Source organism: Leptosomus discolor, chromosome 11 (genome assembly GCF_034619465.1).
Source record: "Leptosomus discolor isolate bLepDis1 chromosome 11, bLepDis1.hap2, whole genome shotgun sequence".
In the NCBI taxonomy this organism is placed as follows: Eukaryota; Metazoa; Chordata; class Aves; order Leptosomiformes; family Leptosomidae; genus Leptosomus; species Leptosomus discolor.
In genome coordinates, this window is record NC_141401.1 from 2,134,811 (window position 1) to 2,154,245 (window position 19,435).

General features: G+C 40.6%; 1 protein-coding gene across 1 annotated transcript in view; it reads right to left on the reverse strand.

The window, feature by feature from the left end:
• Positions 1-19,435, reverse strand: part of IQCH (IQ motif containing H) — a 69,899-nt gene that overhangs the window by 26,742 nt on the left and 23,722 nt on the right. The window contains exons 11-14 of the mRNA XM_086471906.1: positions 16,744-16,827; positions 14,214-14,389; positions 9,645-9,917; positions 7,413-7,604 (exon numbers count right to left, since the gene is read on the reverse strand). Of these exons, the coding sequence (XP_086328032.1) occupies positions 7,413-7,604; positions 9,645-9,917; positions 14,214-14,389; positions 16,744-16,827 (725 nt within the window). The remainder of the gene's footprint in view (positions 1-7,412; positions 7,605-9,644; positions 9,918-14,213; positions 14,390-16,743; positions 16,828-19,435) is intronic.

Here is a 19,435-nt window from a genome sequence, read left to right on the forward strand (position 1 = left end):
GTATGTTCTGATAGAAGGTAACATCATGTAAAACAGCCATCATTACCAAGTAACACAAATGTTTTTCGTATGTAAAATTGCTTTGTAAAATATTTGCTCCATCTGCCGAAAGTAGCAAAGACAATTTTCCCTGGTAGCTAATGGCCCATTTCAGCTGCATGGCAAGCGATTCGCCGTGGCTGCGACTTGCATTAAGTAGAATGGTGAAAACAGCGCACAGAATTCTCCACTTATGGAGTATTATCTACTGGCTGCTTCCTGAGAGCCCGTCCCTCATTATCATGGCCTTCGCTTTGGATCAGCACACAGGACTAGGGTTGCTTTGACTCAAGAGGCTTTTTGTCAAACTGAGGCACATATGCTATGCTTCAATACAAAAGCACAAAACAGCCACTTTCCTTGACTACAAGAACAAGAAGGTTAGTTCTCTTTCAACTTTCCAGCACTTAAACTGCTGTTCCTTTCTTCACACCACATGGGGCCATGGTTTTCTCTTCTGGCTCATGCTGTCACTCTGCACGCTCAGGATTTCAATATATAAAGATCAAGCACTTCTTTTCATTCTAAATTCAACTCTATACACACACACAAAATAAAAAGCAAAAAAACCCACCGGCCTAGTCCAAAAAACCCCTCCCAGTCGCTTGTTTCATTGTATAGTTCGCTACTTCCATTGCAAAGCACATGTTTACATTGTGCCCTGCACCACTTCAACATCTGCTAACAGACCAATAAAAAATAAATAAACCAGGATTGTTTAGAAAGAGAGATCCTTTCTATTTCCTCCGAACACTCCTAAACTGGCAACAGCAATATGCTGCGAGATCTCTTTTCGTAGATGTCATCTCGGAAAAACAATACATGCGGGGAAATCAAATGTAAAACCACTACCGCCTGCGCTACCAAAAAGCAGACAAAAAGAGGATCCTGAAAGCTCAATGAGCTTGTCAAAGAATTCTGCATGTTTATGCACAGCATGCTAATTAGAGATCAGGGCAATTTTATTAAAGAGTTCGCTTCTTAAAAAAAAAAAAAATACTCCACGTGCATTGCTATTTTATGCATAAAAGCATGTCTGTTGTGAGGCTGCAGCCTTCGTCTTTCAAGGTTCCCCACATCTACCTTCGGAGTGAAGAAAATGTAACATAACGGGTCCTGATCTTTAAAAATAATCGTATGTTTATTTCGAATGCAGCATTGTTAAGTTCAGGACATTGAGATGTGGATCCTCATATAAAATAAGGAATACTTGCGTGCGCCTTTTCTGTATTTTAATGAGATCTCTGCAAATGCACAACCAATTCAGAAGCCCTCAGATTAATATTATTTTCCTAATTAATGTCTTTTTCTCTATTTCAGTCTCTATCAATTTTGTTCCCTTTTGCCGCTCCCCTTACTGGCTTGTATTTCTAAAGAAAGGACTCTAATTCCAAAAATGTGATTTCAAAGAGAAAAGAGACACCGTCTAGATCATCCACAGTCACTTCCCAGGAATTTTATCTAAATCGCTGAGCTGTAATGCTAAAGGAATCGTCAGACAAAACCTGCATTGTGTTCCACAAGCAACACACAGTTAAACTTCTTTTATTCTTAGAGCTGCCTATGTGTTACTTTTTGGATTTTAGCAAAATAAACATTTTTAAAATAATCCAAGCAGGCATTTTATTGGATGCGATAACATTAACGGATTTCAGATTTCTTTAGTGCTCTTGCTTTATCCTCTCCTTCCACACTGTTATTGCTACAAACTGGCACTTAAATTCAATTGATTCAAAATATTCTGGATCCATATGGCCTAAAACCCTGGAGCTGAAGTTCTGATATTGCCTCACTGCTGTTTTCTAGCATTTGCCTCTACTCCAGTCCCCAGATGGTGGAAGTAACATTTAAACCTCCTTTCCTCTGCCTTGTACAATAGACCTTGGCACCATTTCAACTGTTTACTCCGGTAATTAACAGCACTGATACCACAACAATTACAACTCCTACAATCTTAACACAATAATGCTATGAATTAGTGAGAGCTAATGGCTGGAAGGTATAGTGGTTCCAGACTGCGAGATCTGTGCATTTTTAGAATAAAATAAAAGGTACAAACAGCACGCTTGCGGTAGACAATGATTACCTAGTAATTAGTTTACACAAAGCTTCCTATTTAATGGCAAAACGCTGTAATTAACGCGTGACAGAAAATCAAAGGGTACTTTGTAAGCATATGAAAAATTAACACTGCAGGCCTATAGCTTTATGTACTGATTAGAAGCATATTAAATCAATAGGACATACAAACCAACAGCTTGCATATCTGATTATTGCAAGTCTTAGGAGTGGATATCATGGCTTTAATTTAACCAAGGGGTACAATTATCGTGCTTTATTTTACTGAAGATTTGAGAATCACCTGAACCACCACCACAGCAGACACAGAGATATAGTCATAACCCGAGGAAGAGCACCACGGACTGTTTGCAGAGACAGCGAATACTTAAACTCTTTAGGATATATTGCTGACAGAGCACTGCCCTGTTGTGCTAGGCAACAACCTGCCGCTGTATTGCTTTATAGGTAATCAATTTCTTCCTTAAGTCTCTGGGTTCCTTCCCTTTCCTTATTAAACATCATATCAGTTAGGAAAAAAAAAAAAAATTAAAGCCTGTCAAAACGCTGGAAAAGCATCTTCTGTGTATCTGTCAGAGTTTCTGGCCCTCTTCAGGCTCAAAATAACACCACACCTGCAATTGCACGGGCACGGTAACAGCAGCAGCAAAGCCTCCTTTCTTAAACCCCCCCCTCGGTAGACTTCAGACTAAGACCAGTTCAATTGCTTGCCATTTATTCCAGGTTCAGTAAGAGTTGTAGCGTGGCCCTAGAACAAAGCTGGCGGCGTTACAAAAGGTGAGAACGGGCAGCAGAAAGGAAAAAAGCTCTGCTGCGCGCGGTGACAACAGCGTGCCGGCAGCGCTGGGTTTCTAAAAATTATGTCTTCGACCATATTACACTTGGGATTAATTTGACCCGTTTATAAACATTTGCTGTTTACTCCAAATTCCTTGCTTCGGTAAAGAAACCAGACGTGGTGTGTAAGCTTCAGGGTTCTTATAGTGAATGCAATTCCCTCAACCAGTTAAAAACCTCACCGCTATTCCTGCTTTTCAGATAATCACAAAGTTTATCTATTACTTAGGACACGACTTCTGACAGTTGCCCAAAAAGATTTTAACTTACAGGAACAGCCGGCATTTTACAACATTTTATCTTGGCCTTTGGAACTATAACTCTCCCATAGCAATCAACGCTAAACCCCACAACCAGTGCCTGAATGTTGCTTTATGCAACTCAGACCAAAAGTTGGATTTTCCGGATTTATCACCTTTCCAAACGATTTTGATTTCCTCTTAGACATTTCAGTGAATTAACCAAGATTAGTCTATAAGGAAAAGAAACCGTGATGAAATACTGGACACAACCGGAGGCAGTAAGATTCAAGCACTCCAACATTTAAAACAGTAGGCTGCCCAAGAGCATTCAAAGCTTTTTCCTTCTACAACAGACATTTAATGGAGAGTTTTGAAATGGTTGTGTGGCTATGGCCAATTATAAAGGCTTATTGAGAGAATATTTGTTGCTTCTTTTTCTGGGTCTTGTTCTATTCTTCTGTTTTCAGCTCTTCTTTATCCCCACACTTATCGCTTTTTTTTTTGTCTCCAGTCTGATCTCCGTTATCTCTAGGATTGCTGCTAGGTTAACTCCTACCATGTTGCTAGTCCTGAAGGTTAATTACGAGCTGCAGTGTAATAAAAGATAATTCTAAAATTAATTTGACTAGTAGTTTAATCTAGTGATTTAGATACTACTTAGAGTTCTGCAGTTATACAAGAGGACAGGATCTCTGCACAGTCCTGTATTATTTTATGTAAAAGAGGGGCTGTTAAAAGAAGAAAGAAGGCCACACTGCCAGGAAGGTGATGTTATCTTTCCTCTAAAAGGGAAGAGAACTGCAGATGTTCTCAGAGTTTGAGGTGGCAGTTTGGGTCCCAAGATTCAGAGGCAGAGACCAGGAGGCATCATGGACTTGGACAGCCTGGCGTCTGTCCAAAACCAAACAAAAGGCACCAAATGCGCTTTGTGGACCACTTTTCCACCCAGCTTCAGTTTGAATTCTGAGTGTGCATCTCAGCGTCTTTTTTCAAGGTCATTCAAGTTTGGCCGTGTAAGGTCTGCTGAGCCCTGAACCTTGTCTCTGACAGTGGTCACAAGTGGATTCTCAGGAAACTATGAAAACAGAGCAAGCGTATCCATTCCCCAGACACTTTCCCAGCCTCCAACAATTTGCTGCTCAGAATCCCTCTAAGCCAGAGACTGCGTCAGCGGTAACAGTTAATCGTTTTCTCTTCCATGAATTTATACAGTCTCCCAGTGAGGGTCCGTATAATCATAGGTGAGATTTTTCCAAAAACTGAACTGCTGACTTTCCAGAGGAGTGAGACACCCAGGTGCTTAGCATACCTTGGAATACCGTGTATTCCTAAGTATTACGGAGATCTTTCTCTAGATACTCCAAAGAGGCCCTCACGCGATCGTCCTGTTGTTGTTTCTTACTCTAGTAGTAGCAGAACCACATTTTTTGCTATGAACAGACTAACTGAAGCTGGACTTGGTGCAGAAAATAGGTTGGAAAATCATGACAGAACGGCATAAGAGCATTCCACGTAGCACTCATGCCTTACACGCACATCTTACACAGTTAAAAACCCGTGAATTTATTTGTTCCCTACAATAGTCATTCACACTGCAAGACACGACTGAACTCCTAAGGTATCTCAGCACCTGCTGATCTTTTTGCATGTAATTGGGGTCAGATCCTGATACTCTTTTTCACACTGGAGAACTTCTCCACAAATGGCCTCACAATTGTCAAGTGTGCACTTGGGGAGGCAGCAGTTCTCTCGATATTGAATATCATTAGAATCTGGGCCTCGGGATGAAGATTTTTATACGCTGACAGACTTGAGCAGTGCACAGCAAGATGAAGGCCTTACAGAGACATTCAGCACCGTTTGTGAATTCTACCCTTCAAGCAGTAGCAAAATAATTGTTCAGGTAAGTCAGATGCTGCTTTAAGTTAACAAGGTAAAATCATCGATAATCCTGTCCTGCATTTTTGTTTGCCCAACGTTATGTTTGAAACGAGGAATCTAAAATTAGCCTCATTTTCAGATGGAATAGATTTTTTTTTTTTTTTTTTTTTTTTTTTTTTACACAGTTCAAAAACTCACAAACTACATTATTTTTGTTCTGTTGCCTACTACATACCAATGAGGAAATCTGGGTATCGTGTCTTAAACTGCTATGCAAATGATGCTATTTGTAAGTATTAACATAATTTACTGCTTACAGTCATATTCTCATTTCTAATAATTCTACCAGAATGGAGAGTCTTTTCACAGTACTCTTAGCCTGCAGGATAGTCTTTCATCAAGAAGCTGAATTTTTTAATAACCTGCCAGCATACGTTTTGTATGTGGCAGCCTATGCCGATGACACAATGTCTTCATTATCAAAAGAAACAGGTCTCCATACTGTAATAGGACATTAAAGCATGCCTGTGCTCATAAACTAATGCTTTGATGTTTAAATGTGTATCATCACAATGGTATTCCTTAACAAAGGATGATTTTAATCCTCAGTGGAGACTGCAATTCGTTATCTATAAAAAAGGTCTCCTGTCCTACAAAAGAGGGCCGACTCGGAAGGCAGAAAAATTCAAACACGCACATTCAAACAAGATGGTCAACATGGCAGCAAGTTTCACGCTTTAATACTGGTCTGGATTTACAGAAGCTTTCCTGCTGATGGGAGGAAATCAGATCAAATACGTTATTCCCTACACAATTTCCAACTTCCAACAAATGTTTATGTGTAAGGGCTTCTCATGGGTTGATTCCTGGTTGCATCAAAGCTCAACGTAAATGCAGCATAAAAGGGAAACCAAAGAAAGCCAGTTATCCCTACGTCCTTTATTCAGCGTCACTTTGCCGCGAAAGAATTAAAAAGGCACAAAACCAGGAACACTAACACCGGCACTAGGTAATACCACTTACATAGGGGACTTATACCAGCAAAAAACTAGACTTGGTGCATCATGTCTTGTGCCCCACTGCCTCAGATGGAGGGAGCAGGACCTGGGGATGTTCTGCTAGCTCCGTGTCCCAGGGAGCTCAGTGGCCAGACGATGTTCCCACTGGGGTGGCCCTCCAGTCCCCCACGCTGCTGGATTTGTGCAAAGCGAGGGATCTTTAGCAGATCAGAGAAATTAGCCCTTCAGCTTTACATGACAAGCTCTGTTTTATAATGTGGAATTATTTTGTAGTTGTCAAATGCAACAGAATGGTAATCAGCACAAGTTGAAATTTTAATATACAATATAATTCAATCAAACAAAAATTTCAAAACAGTTTTGATTGAATTAAAAAAATCAAAAGAGCTATAATGAGTAGTTTATGTAAATTAAACAATTCTTTCTGGATACATTCCTTCTGGCTTTAAAACCATTACATTAGGAATGAATTTGGCACAATATACAGAAATATCAAATGCTTATTGAAATTAACACATTTAAATACCAATGAATATTTAAACTACAAATAGTTCTCCCAATGCCAGAACTAATGAACTCGAGTTTCCTATGGATTTTTCTGCAGTTGAAATGTATCATTTTACAACCTCTCTCCATCATGTGGATTCTTAGGAATCTACTAGTGCATGAGTTCATGCTATACTGTTTCCCTCCGTTAAGTATTCATGGGATCTCTCTCCTTACCTGAACACCCACTGTAATGAAACGTGCAGGAGTCTAATGATATCTCAGACCTCAAGTGTTTTGTCTTACACAGCTGAAAAGAGCTAACAGGTTTAAAAGCTAGTGAGCAAAAACGTAGAGAAAAAATAATCCTTGGAAAACCAGATGAAAAAGTAATCAGTTTGTATACAGTTTCAAGTCAATTAGTGTTGTTCAACTATATTAGTCCAACGCTTTGTTCCAATAATTCCAAGTTTCTGTGCAGCTATAAGGCTCTGCCACCTATACACTTTCAGTTATCCACGTCCTCATTTTGGATAAAAAACACAGTGTAAAATTTGCACATTATCGCATATGAATCAAGTGTTACGACACCCAACTTATTCCACAGTTGATGCCAGGCATTCATTTACATTTTTGGAATATTTAACTGGTTTATTTGAATCACTGCTACCTATTGCTTTGTACAAGCTCGTCTGGACTCCGTACTATCAACTCCTACCAACGTGTTCAAATGGAAGCTCAGAGAAAAGATTCAGCGTGAGGAAGACCGCCAGTGGGCAACTAAGAAGCCAAGATAACCACCAAGATACCCCGCTCCTTCGTTACTTACGTGCGCCCACTTCTTACTCCACATCTCAGGGCTGTATCTCCGGCGTTCCTTTTGAACCCAAGGGTAGCATTTCAAATGCGAGATGACGTCACAAAAGGCAGTGCCGTTTCCTCCGGACTCATCGTTCACTTTAAACAACCAACGCCGCACTTCCATATGGTCCACGACGAGCTGGCTGAGAACACCGATCATCTGCGGGGCGATGACACAAAGATGGTTTGCACTACGACAGCGTTAAATTGTTCTTCCCTGGAGACTTCCAGTTCTCAAATCTTTGGACTTGAACTTTATTTTCTAACTAGAGTTTCTGTTTCTTAGAGATGCTTGTATTGTTGCTGTTATCTTGGATACGTAGCAAAAGCAACCCTGAACACCATTTTGATGAAGAATCTATGGTTTTCATCATGGAATGGTGGGGGTTGGAAGGGACCTCTGGAGATCACCTAGTCCCGTACTGGAGTCCACATGGGCAGACTACCAAACAGCAACGGAGCGCCTTTGGTGGCCAACGGAGCTGTATTCTGCAGAGAGGAATTTGCCTGTCCAGGCTTTTTTGTCTGATCAGGATCTTACGTTCTGGATAATCAGTACAGCTCAATAAATGTTTGTGACGGGGAATAACATGGGAAGGACTATGCTATTTGCAAAATCTGAGAAACAATTGTGCCAGATTCTAACACCAGCCAAACATCTGTGAAATTTTCCTACTGGAGAGTACATTATATGGTTATAAATGTATGAAGGAGTTACCAGGCAGGCTTTATAAAAATGCTAATTATTTATTTGTGTATGTACACAGATTTAAATGGCTTTAAAATGCCTTTTGCCCAGCTGGTGGAGGATGCAATTAGCTTCTTAGAAACTGCAAATGCTTTTGAACCTGGTAAAAGTATTTTCAGCTCTCGTTGCATTGGCTAGCTCCTTCTACATTTTTATGTATTCATTTCGTGGGACTTTTGTTTATTTTTTTCAATGTTGACCTAAAATACAATTACAAGTGTGTTCCAGATACTATTATTTGTGGCTTTTGAGAATCACATAAATGTGTTTTTCTTGATGGCTCCCCTACAGTAATGAAGAGGATCAATAATAGTGTAAGGACTGTACCAATCATAAAGAATGATGCGCTATCTTTAAGTGAAAATTGAATTGTGCTTTAACATAGCATCACCTTGCTTTGATTATTTAACCCAAAATGTCAATATTCCGTACAAGCAAACAACAGAAGTAGAACTTCCATTACACTGTAGTATGAATCAAAAGTATTAGATTCACATAAATTATTTAACAATAAATCAAACAGTTGTTTTTCAGATCGTGGATCATATATTTATTTCATCTACGATAGAAGCTGCAACGTATTTGTGTAGCTTTGATTGTTTTCAGCGTTAAAGGGGACTAGCAAAAAGCCTTGCAAATAAAATCATGTGAAAAGCCTCTCTAAGAAGTAGGAATATCTACAAACCAGGGCACTGATTATTTTCCTGTATGAGATGCAGCACCACCATAAAAAGATTTTTTTTAAAAAAAAATCAGTACGGATCATATTTAAGATATACCATTGCCAACTGCAAAATCAGCTTACAGAATGAAATACTGAGGCACCGAATGCAAGATAAACAGCTGTAAACTGAGCACAGCACAGAAAACTCTTGTGCCTTGTCATTTCAGTTTAGCAGTATTTTGTTCTTCTCTTCATGACCAGTTGTCTTACTGGTCATGCTAATGAGATAGGTGAATTCAGCTGGATAAGCCAGGTAGAACTCCAGTTGCAGATATGCTCAGGGAACCTCAATTTGGAAAAGGCTTCCGCTCCCTAAGTGGAAGAAATTTTTCCTTCATCAAATACTTAAGTTTCCCAGAAATCCCTGTTCTATTTTCAGTCACTGGTGAACCTATTAACGCCATGACTTCAGCCATGGAGCAGCAACACGAACTGTTTGAAATAACTGGACCAAACACCCTTCTATATTCTCAAGAAAGACCACAAAGAATGCCAGAACAACTGCGTTACTCCTGACTAGGATACAGATCGCGCTTCATTGGTCAGATAGAGCCAAAAAAAGAACCCAACCTCACACATGATTTAATCCAACCCAGTTAGGGTTAGAGACAAGAGAGTCTCCTTGACAAGAGAATCAAGAGAGTCGCTGCAACTGTACAAAGTTTGCGTCCCATCAAGCGAAAACGGGCACCTGCATGTTGACACGTCCCAGACCACGTCCTGCTTACCTGGTCGTTGTCGTAGATGTCCGATTCTCCAGGAGGGGTTGGCACACAAGCACTGGCAAAAATGCGTTTACTCCCAGACTTGGTACTATAGAGATGAGCCACTTCTGGCACCGAGCCTAATAGAGGCACATTTAGCATGTCAGCCACTGCCAAATCATCTTTGTGGGGAACCCCACCAATAATGTAGGCATCTCTGCTCTGGATAAGAATTTTTATTCTTTTGATTGTCTTGGGACTGTACTTCAGCTGAGTGGCTAGGCACATGTGATGCTGCTGCATAAAGATAACATTATTCTTGTTAAAAGGTGTTCTTTTCTGTTCCATGAACCTAATTTATAATGTTGCACACAATAAATACATTATTAATAGCAGGCTGGGTTATGACCTATCCTGTAGCTTAGCAGTTTAAATTGATAAAAGCTGTTGGGGTGAGGCTCCATAATCGTGCACATCTTTAGTGTGTTGGAAATGGGCTCGCTGGGAATAGAACTAATTACTACACATCTGTATTTATTTGATCCACGCGGAATTATCCTTCTGTCAGTCGGCAGAGAGGCTGGTGGCCTTTGGATAATAGTGATTCATCTCAGCAACACTTCTGGCATGGTTTAACTCTAAAGCTCCTAAAAATCAATACAAAAATGAAGAAAAACCCCTATAGCAGGGAATGTATTTCACCATACAGTTCAGCAGTATTTTAAGCGATTCTCCGAGAATAAAACACTTTGATTTACAAAGGCTTTCACTGATCACATTAAATTACTGGGGATATACATTTCCATTACAGAGTAGTTCTGATAGCTACTGTAAACGCAACTGCAGATACTCCAGGAGAGGGGAGGATTGTTGTTGATGTTTTAAGCATAAGGGTTTCAACTTTTTGGAAGGAATTTTTCATTTCTTCTAAAAAAGAAGATCTATTGCTGAACAAGCTGCTCATGACAGACGCTGTAACCTCTAAATTTAAACGAAGGGTATTAGTCATGGCAGGTGAAACCTCAAAAATATTTTCTACAACATATCCTACGCATGGCCTGCAGATAACCCAGTTATCTTTCCAAAGATAGAGATAAAAGTGCACTGAGGTTGACCAGGTAGGGAAGGACATCATGCACAAACAGTGCAAGAGACATCCACTGCAATAGATTGCCATAAACAAATCATAAATCATAACAAGAAGAAAATCTTCACATTGAGATTTCATCTAATTTAGGCCCTAGCCAGGAAAGCCTTCCTTTTCAGGATAGCAAAAATACTGGGTTTGCTAGGGATTTCCAGGACTAGAGAATGCAGAATATTTTCCTTCAAAGTCCTGGATGCTTCTTCACAGGGACTGAAGTATAAATCCTGATTCCACTACTTGGATGGAGATGATGGTGGAAAAGGAGATGGGGGAGCCCCTGGAAAGGGGCAAAAGGAATCCCCTTTTGTCAGTTCCTCAGTGCTTTCTCGTATCAAACACACAATTCCAAGAAGTGCCCAAGTCTCTCTGTAAAGGAGTCAGACACATTGCAAGGAGAGGGAGGATATAAGTCAGGGAAATTAGATACTCTTCCAAGTTCTAGTAGGAAAAAGGGAATCACAGAAGTATAAGGGCAAAAAGAACAACAAACAAGTTTCCCAGAGTCTTTTTCCTTCCATCAGCTTTAAAACCCAGACTCTTAACGTTCTGATTCATTTTGCTCCTTTCTCCTGAGCACAGGTATAAATGCAGGGAGGTGGCCTGTGTCCTGTTGGTCTCGTGGCAGAATTCTGCCATGTAGAGAACAGGATCAATTTCCAGCCCCGGTCACTTGCTCCCTGGGGCCACGAGTGGTGATGTAGGGACGAGATTTGCTTTGTGTCTCTCAATAATGGATTTTACAGTTAATTAAGGAGTGCAGGAAACAGGCTGTAAAATCTAGTTCATTCCTGCTTTGAGAGTGGTATGGAAGCCATGATATATAGCAGTGCGAGCGAAAGCAGGTAAAAGCAGAACTGAGGAAGCCTCAGAAATCCAGCATGCCTGCACAGAGCAGTGGTTAGGAGGTTAACCAAAGGGCTGGCTCTTGGTTCTCAAGCCTGTTGATTTTCATTATTTTTCTTTTTTGTTAAACTTCTCAAGATGAGAGAAGCCGACCTGGGCATCAGCCTCACCACGATGAGCAAAGCTACCACACCAGGCTGTTTCGACATGCTGCTAGCAGAGAATCAGGGTAGCCCAACCCTTTGTGGTTGTTTCACGCTGCACCTGCATGCGCCGAGTCGCAAGAGCTCATTCTAATAGCTAGCAAACTAAGGATGATGGTATCTGGACAGCCTTTTCCACAGACTCTCTCTGCCTCCCCTCTACAGATGCCAAGGAGCACAGGGCTACCCGCCTGTGGGTGTCTTTTCCACAGATTTTCCTTCCATCCAGTTCCATCAAAACAGCTCGGAAACCGCGCAAGGCTGATTTGTGCTTCTAGAATTGCTCAAAGGAGCCTGCTAAGGCGGCCTGCAAGCCACATTTTCATACATTAGAAATAAATTTAGATACATTAAGCACAACAAAAGCTTTTTATTAAACAACCCAGAAGAAAGATCCTTAAAAAGAACCTGTAAAGCTCTAACCCTCACGCAGACAAAATGACAGCTAAATCCATGGTCACTGAAGCCAGTGGATGCTGAGCATCAGCTACGAGCACAGATTCTTCTCCACCCAAGAGATACATCTCTTGGACACAGTGGTTAATAGATGGTAAAGAACATCTGCTTAAATGAAAACAAGGTAGCCTGAGGATTTTGCATATAAACACGTGTGCCACCGAGAGTAGACCTCAACCTGGCATCGCATAAAGCCTGTGATCGCCCATTCCTTCTGATGGCACTTGGCACCGAGACGCTTCTCAGCATTCCACAACGGGGTGAGCAGCACAATGCACAGCCATGAAAGAACCACGTCGCCCTTGTCACTAAGGTTAGCTCCCTACATCACAGCACGTAACTTTTCCCAGTAAACCATAGCTGCATAATAAATTTTTGCAAAGCTGGTTGCTCTTCACCTGGAAAAGAAGCTTTGTTTGGAATATTTCAACAGAAATTGGAGGAGTGAAGGCTATGCCCAAGAGATGCATGCCTGAAAACAACCTGCTTTTACATTAAAACTGCCTCAGCAAAATCACTACGACCAAAATCATCCACGAAAGCCATTTTCCATTCCTGGTCAGCCTGTCCATGTTTAACAGCACGTCTTTTATCCATAATACGATGTGGTTTAGATCATATTTTTTGCACATTTTATGTAGAAGGCTTCTTAAAGCTTCCAATATTTGGTATTTGGTACAGGAAAAATAACCCCAGTATCCAGAGAAAAAACAGCTACAATTGTCAAAGTGCAATTTAAAATGACAAAACATAATCGCTGGTATTTATCAGGTATTTACCATCCCAATAATTTTCCTTTACAAGGTGAAGGTCTAGCACAGGCAGCTCTGATTCTTGTGGGTTTCCAGTATTCAGATAAAAGGGCAATACTGAAAAAAAGCCAGCTCCTAAAAACACAAATAGCATCTTGATGCTTTTCTCCGACCGCAGAGAAAACAGAACACATTCATATCTCCAGAATTCATTTAAGCTACAGCAAAACTATCAGACAGCTCTGACTCGGGGGTCCCTCCCTACACAGCAAAAGAGCTGAGCACTCTTCTCACACGGGTGTTTTCAGACTACTCCAACAGAAAAGGATTCACGCATACACGCGAGCCTTTTGCTGAACAGCACGCTCCTATAGAACTGCACCTGAAAACCAACACATTTATTAAATATAAAAAGCTTCTTCACCTTCTGAAGCCATCAGTTTCAATCAGTATATGGTATAACAAACACTTGTTCAACAAAATAACTAGAACAGGGTTATTAACATATATCAAAACCAGGAGCAGGGCTTCAAGCATAGGCCTTAGAGAAATAAGCGTACCACAAAGTTTCGTAAAAATCACATCTCAGCTAAGACACTGTGGACTTAATATTTACAATATAAAATTATTCTCCCTCGGAAAGAGCCTTCACAGCACTGCAGTCTTTTCAGAAACACTGTACGTAGTGTACATTAATTAAGGTCTCTTTTCAGACCATGTTTTAGCACATGGATTTAAAACTGCCTTGACAGGTCTGAACTGGTATTTCTGTACTACCTAAGCTGTGTTAAGGTCTGTTCTTTAAGAAGTTCCACACTGGATTTAATCGCAAGAAACGCTACAAACACATCAACGATTGAATGCTGAGCTACCCAGAGATAAAGTTTGAGTAATAAGAATGGTTTATTGCTACGATTTGCTTAGAGATATAAATCTATCAAGTTCCCAGTCCCAAACATATAGTAAGAAGGGACGGTGGTCTAGAAATAGCCAATATAGGACTATCTCAACTAAGCCTATAAAGCTAAACCAGGATATTTATTTCCAATGCTCTAACTAGTAGTCTAATCAGTAAAGCCCTTAAACTTGCAATAATATTTCACTGATGTGTACCAGAGCGTTACAAGTTATAAAATTTCCAATTTAATTTTACTGCATCCCTCAAGCTGTAGTAATTAGAAGACAAACTCACAGGGAAGCTGTTTATAGCTTCAGGGGTGAGAATTTTGAACCTGTCCTGCAGGTCACTCATGTCCTCAGGGTTCCCAGATCTAACAGCTGCCTGCAGACCCAGGAGTTTATTGTAATACTGCAGTAACTCCTCACTCAGATGAAGGGGGCAGATGTAGATGACGTCCACGTTGGCATCTAAAACAAAAGGGGCACAATGTTCATTACTGGAAGAAAGGTAGACTCCATTCAGAACAGCAATCTGATCATTCCTGATCATTTGCTAACCAACAGCTTCCCTAAAAAAAGCACTGGAAATAAAAATGAGATCGGTAATTCCCAAATCTTAGTGGTTTCGCTGCTTTTTCTGCGCTTCAGCATTTCTCTGAAGACAGGTCAGCAACCCAAAGAAACAGCTAGTTTTCGGAATTCAATCTGCAGAACGTATTGGGGGCAGAATTTTGAGAGTGTTGCAGGGGGATTTATACTCACATTAACATCAATGGGAATTGCGCAGAGCTTCAAAAATATATCCCATTAACTTCAGTAAATTATAAGACTGAGCTATTACGTTTAGGAAGCTGATGAAATTGCAGTTTCATATGCTGCCTGGATTTTGCACGGCCTGTTCCTATTCTTGTCCTGTCCACATAAAAGCTCACGGTAGGACAGCATTAATAACTATTGCTGAGCATGTGAGTGTGCAGATTAGCTAGTTAAATACCACAGTGTGAAAATCTGGTTTTCTGCATGTAAAACAGCCTGGGCTGAAAGACAGCGTAGGCACAAACACTCGGAGGTGAGAAAGTCTTTAATATAGGCTGGTTTGGAAAATTTTAACTACTCTGCTCTTCTAAAATATTAATGTTAATAGATGAGCTAATGAATTAACGGGCCTCGCAACAGCAATAGAATACGCTGCCAAAAAGCCCTCCTAGGTTTTGATCCAACTCCTGCTGAAATCAGTGGGAAGTCTTGCATTGTCTTTACTGGGCACAGGAACAAGAGCCTGGGAAGTGCCAGGGACAACTGCTATTAATGTGAGCGAATCAGAAGCAAAGCAAGTACTGGACTAAAGAAACCCTGAGCCTATATAAAGGAATAAGATAACCCGTTCAGTCACTTTGTTTTGCCGGACTGCTGCAGGCAAACAACTCACGTTAAAAACACAAGGCTAGAATCTCAACCGAAGCACTGAAGTAGTGCAGCATCCCACAAGCAGCCCTGTAGCTGAAGCCCTGAGAGAGCCTCTGTAGAATACACTTTGTTATCGTAAAACTTTTAAAAATAATTAAAAGAACAGTTCTCTAGAAACGTTAGTCAATACTGTCGCTTTTAGGCGTTTACTCAGACTTGCAAGATGAGCCTGAAAATTCACCAGCTCGGGTACAACAAGGCCCCTTGCCCCCGTCAGCTGTAACGCTGAACGGACTGCACCGTCAGAAAGGGAGAAGCTCAAGTGACTCTGTTCAATAAAATGCTGCAACACATTTTGCTCCTGTTAGCACTGCCCTATAAAGGGATATACAAGTCTCCTTTGGACACAGCGGGGCTCCAGAGACAGATTAACTCATAGGAGGTCACAACGAGCAGGGAATCCTCTGGTATTCTAAAGAAAAAAGAAAACCAGTACGGTAAATAGCAGTGCTCTTCTGCCAGGCACAGGTAAAGCACGTGATCTGCTTAATAACTCAGTCAACATTTAACTAGTTTGCATCTTACTCACGGTCTGGTTTACATTTTACAGCGGAAGCAATTTTCACGTTCACAGATTCTCTCTCGCAAAGCGATGAAAGCCTCTATGATGTGTTGACTTTGCCCCTTTAAGTTTCTAACTCTCATTTTAGAGAAAAAAAAAAATCTTTGTTAAAAAAATGAAAAAAAAAAAAACAAACCGTATCGTGGAAAACCAATATTAGTGCCTAGATAATATATAAAGGCAATTACATTATTATTTTAGGCAACTGTAAATTTCTGGATCTAATATATTTTTGTTACAAACTTACTAAATGGCATTTATAAAATAATAATGATACTGAAATATACATGAATCATGTAAAGTATGTCATTCCAGGGAGCCAATGAAGTTGGTCACTGACAAATAATATTCTTCACTGCTTTGCTTAAAAGAGGACTGTCATTCTAGGAAAAACTTTTAAATATATGTATTTTGCCTCATCTGCTAATTTAAAAAAAATGGTTTAAATAAGGGCTTGCTCTTTTCCAGCGCATCTTTCTCTCTGTACGAGCCTGAATGAACACCAGCAGAATTAGCTACCTAATTTTGTAGAACACTAACCACTTTTGATCGTTTGTGGGGCTCAGCATGCCACAGGATGAGGCTGCTTTATCACAGAGTCGGAAAGAATCAGCAGGTTTTTCTTATGAATAACGTGGACAGGAGCGAATGCCAGAGCAGATAAATGACTTCTGACTTAGATGTTCTCTTTGTATTCACGTTAAACAGAGAAAGTCCTCCTCGGTCATTCTTTTACCCATAACTGTGGGCAAATAAGGATCAAAAAAGAGGCAGCCAACAGCTCATAACATACCCAGTATGTCACACAGCCTTCCCATCTGCATATTCTGTTGGAGAGCAAGATCAGGAATATGCTCACGGATGCACTGGGAATACCCTGCAAAACAAGCAAAGCCCCCCCCCCGACCACATTCAGAAAACTCCTGGTTTGTATTTGAAGGAAATCAGACTTCTGGATTTAAAAAAAGCCGGGATAAAAGTATTTCAAAACCCAAACATGGTACAGCACTAATTGCATCATCTTTATGAATTTACTTTTATAAGTGAACTGATGTAACATCATGGGTTTATCTCATGAGATTTTAAATGCAGACCTAAAGGTTGCAGACCTACACAGCTTTAGAATTTAAACACGTAGACCAAGTATTTTGTTTAACACCAAAAAACCCCCAACACCATCATTAAGCAAGAATCCTGGTACATTTTGTCCTTCATACAGATAAAAGGCAACAAACCCACTTCATTAAGGAGATGTCTCAGGGATACCTGATCACTTTGCTGCAGAGGACGAATGAGTGGCAGCCTGTCTGAGCTTGGATTACCTATTTGGAGGTCAGACTTCCAACTGATTGCATTCAAAAAGAGTGCAGTAAATGACATAACCACTGTAACTATAATCTCTAATCTTGTCATTTTCAAATTCAGCCAATTCTAGATGAATCAGCATGCGTATACAAACACACAACACGAGGTGCTAGTTGCAATAGCTGTGACCGAATCAATCACAAAGTTAAGCCTAACACTCTGTGTTCGGCATAAAATCTTGACTGATCCAGTAACAGGATCCTTACAACATTTCCGTGTATCTGACACTTATGAAACACTTAGTTTGGCTAAAATCTGCCCCGTATTTCAGTGCTTTCATTTTGGAAGACAGTAATAGTGGATCTTCCAGGCAAATCACAGCGACAGCGACTGTAAGTAATCAGCATTCTAAGGCGCTGCGGCAATGACACTTTGCACACAAGAGAGCAGAACATAATAAAATACAGAGAAATGGAAGCCACCAGTTTCATTTTTAGTAATTTCTTGTAAAACTTACATATTGTACTCAGCACAATGGTACCAGGCACCTGCAGAACTACACCAGTGTAAAAGATATCGAATTTTTTGCCACTCTAATATTAAGCTACAGGAAATTGAAAAAGCTTGCTCTCATGACTTAAACTGTAGTCTCAAGGCTTCATTTTGTTCTCTCAGGTGGGGATCAGTTTTAAGCCACTAACAACACTGCCTACCAATTTCAAAACACTTAAATTTCAGAGGTAGAAAGCAGCTCATTTCACTACACTAAACTGTCCTCTTGAAAACACATTTGCTTTTAAGAACTAAATCTGGTCAGAAAAATAACATGGGAATATCACTTGGAAAATCAGTAATAATTTGAAAGAAATAATAGTTAAAGTAGCAAAGTTAAAACTATGGTTCTGCAGATACACTATAGCAACCAACTACCACAGGTACTTTTCTTAGATATGTTAATAAAACATCTTAATTCACCATATATTAGCTTCCACTGACACGACCCCATTAGATTTAATGACAGGAATATTCACTCCTTGTGAATCATTCACCTTCCAATGGACATGATGAACCCCATGTATCAGGTGTGAGGATTCATTCTGAACGCTCCGTCCTTACACGGCTGCCACCTGACAATGCTTATTAAAGGCAGAGTCTTAATATTCCTTTCCTTTAAACAAAATTCAACCCAAATGAATTACATACGCTGTGATCATCGTCTACATGTTCCAGCACAACTATAACCTGGGCCATCATCTCTGTTTTGTTAGGTACAGCTGGTTTCTGCATCACTAACGTTTTGCACCACAGCATTTGGTCTCAAGTGCATGAAACGTTTCAGATAAATCCGCATTTGCCAGAAGCCAGAGCTCCTCTTTTGATCCAAAGAACCACTACTTTAGTTGATCTACGCCTGCAATCTGGGCAAATTAAACTCCAAACGGTGTCTGAGAACAGTGACATTGACAAAAGCCGGCGGTGACAGAGCACCCGAGGACGTGGCTGTTGGTTTGCACAAGGCAGCGTGGCACCCGCTGCCGGAGCTGGTCCGTGGGAGGGTCGACCTTGCAAAGTGAGAGCTAAGAATTTTGATTGCTCAGTTCGGTGGCACTGAGGGGGCACTGAGGGCCTTCCTCCTTCACACGAGTTTTACGGCAGTGTATGTGCAACGACTTCAGTGGAACCCTCCCAATTCACAGAGGGCAGCGTAGAGAGAGTTACAGAAGTACCAAAATAAGGGGTGTACGAGGTAACATTAAAGGGCGCTGGCTTCACCTCCCCTTTCAACCTCAGCCATGACCTAATACCCTTTAATTGCCATTTCCTTATACAGATTTTCCTCATCTCAAAGTGTTTTCTCTCAACAAAGAATCCGCAACACCTAAAACTCACCTTCGCAAAAAGAAGTAGTAGTACAGAGCGGGCAGGGACATGACATGGGGCGAAGTCTGAAGGGGAAGGAGGAAAACGAGCTATCTAGGATTCAGCCACCTTGTGCTTCCCAGTGCTCGGGACAGCTCTAATAAGTAACACCTAACTTTTCTCACTGTACTTGGCACACCTACTGTTCAGCTGAAATGGCTTCTAAAAAGGCTTCCTGTATCACAAAGGAGGAAGCTTCGATAAATATTCAGTAGGTTATATAAGGTGACAAGTTTTATTTATTGTAAATGTAACTATCC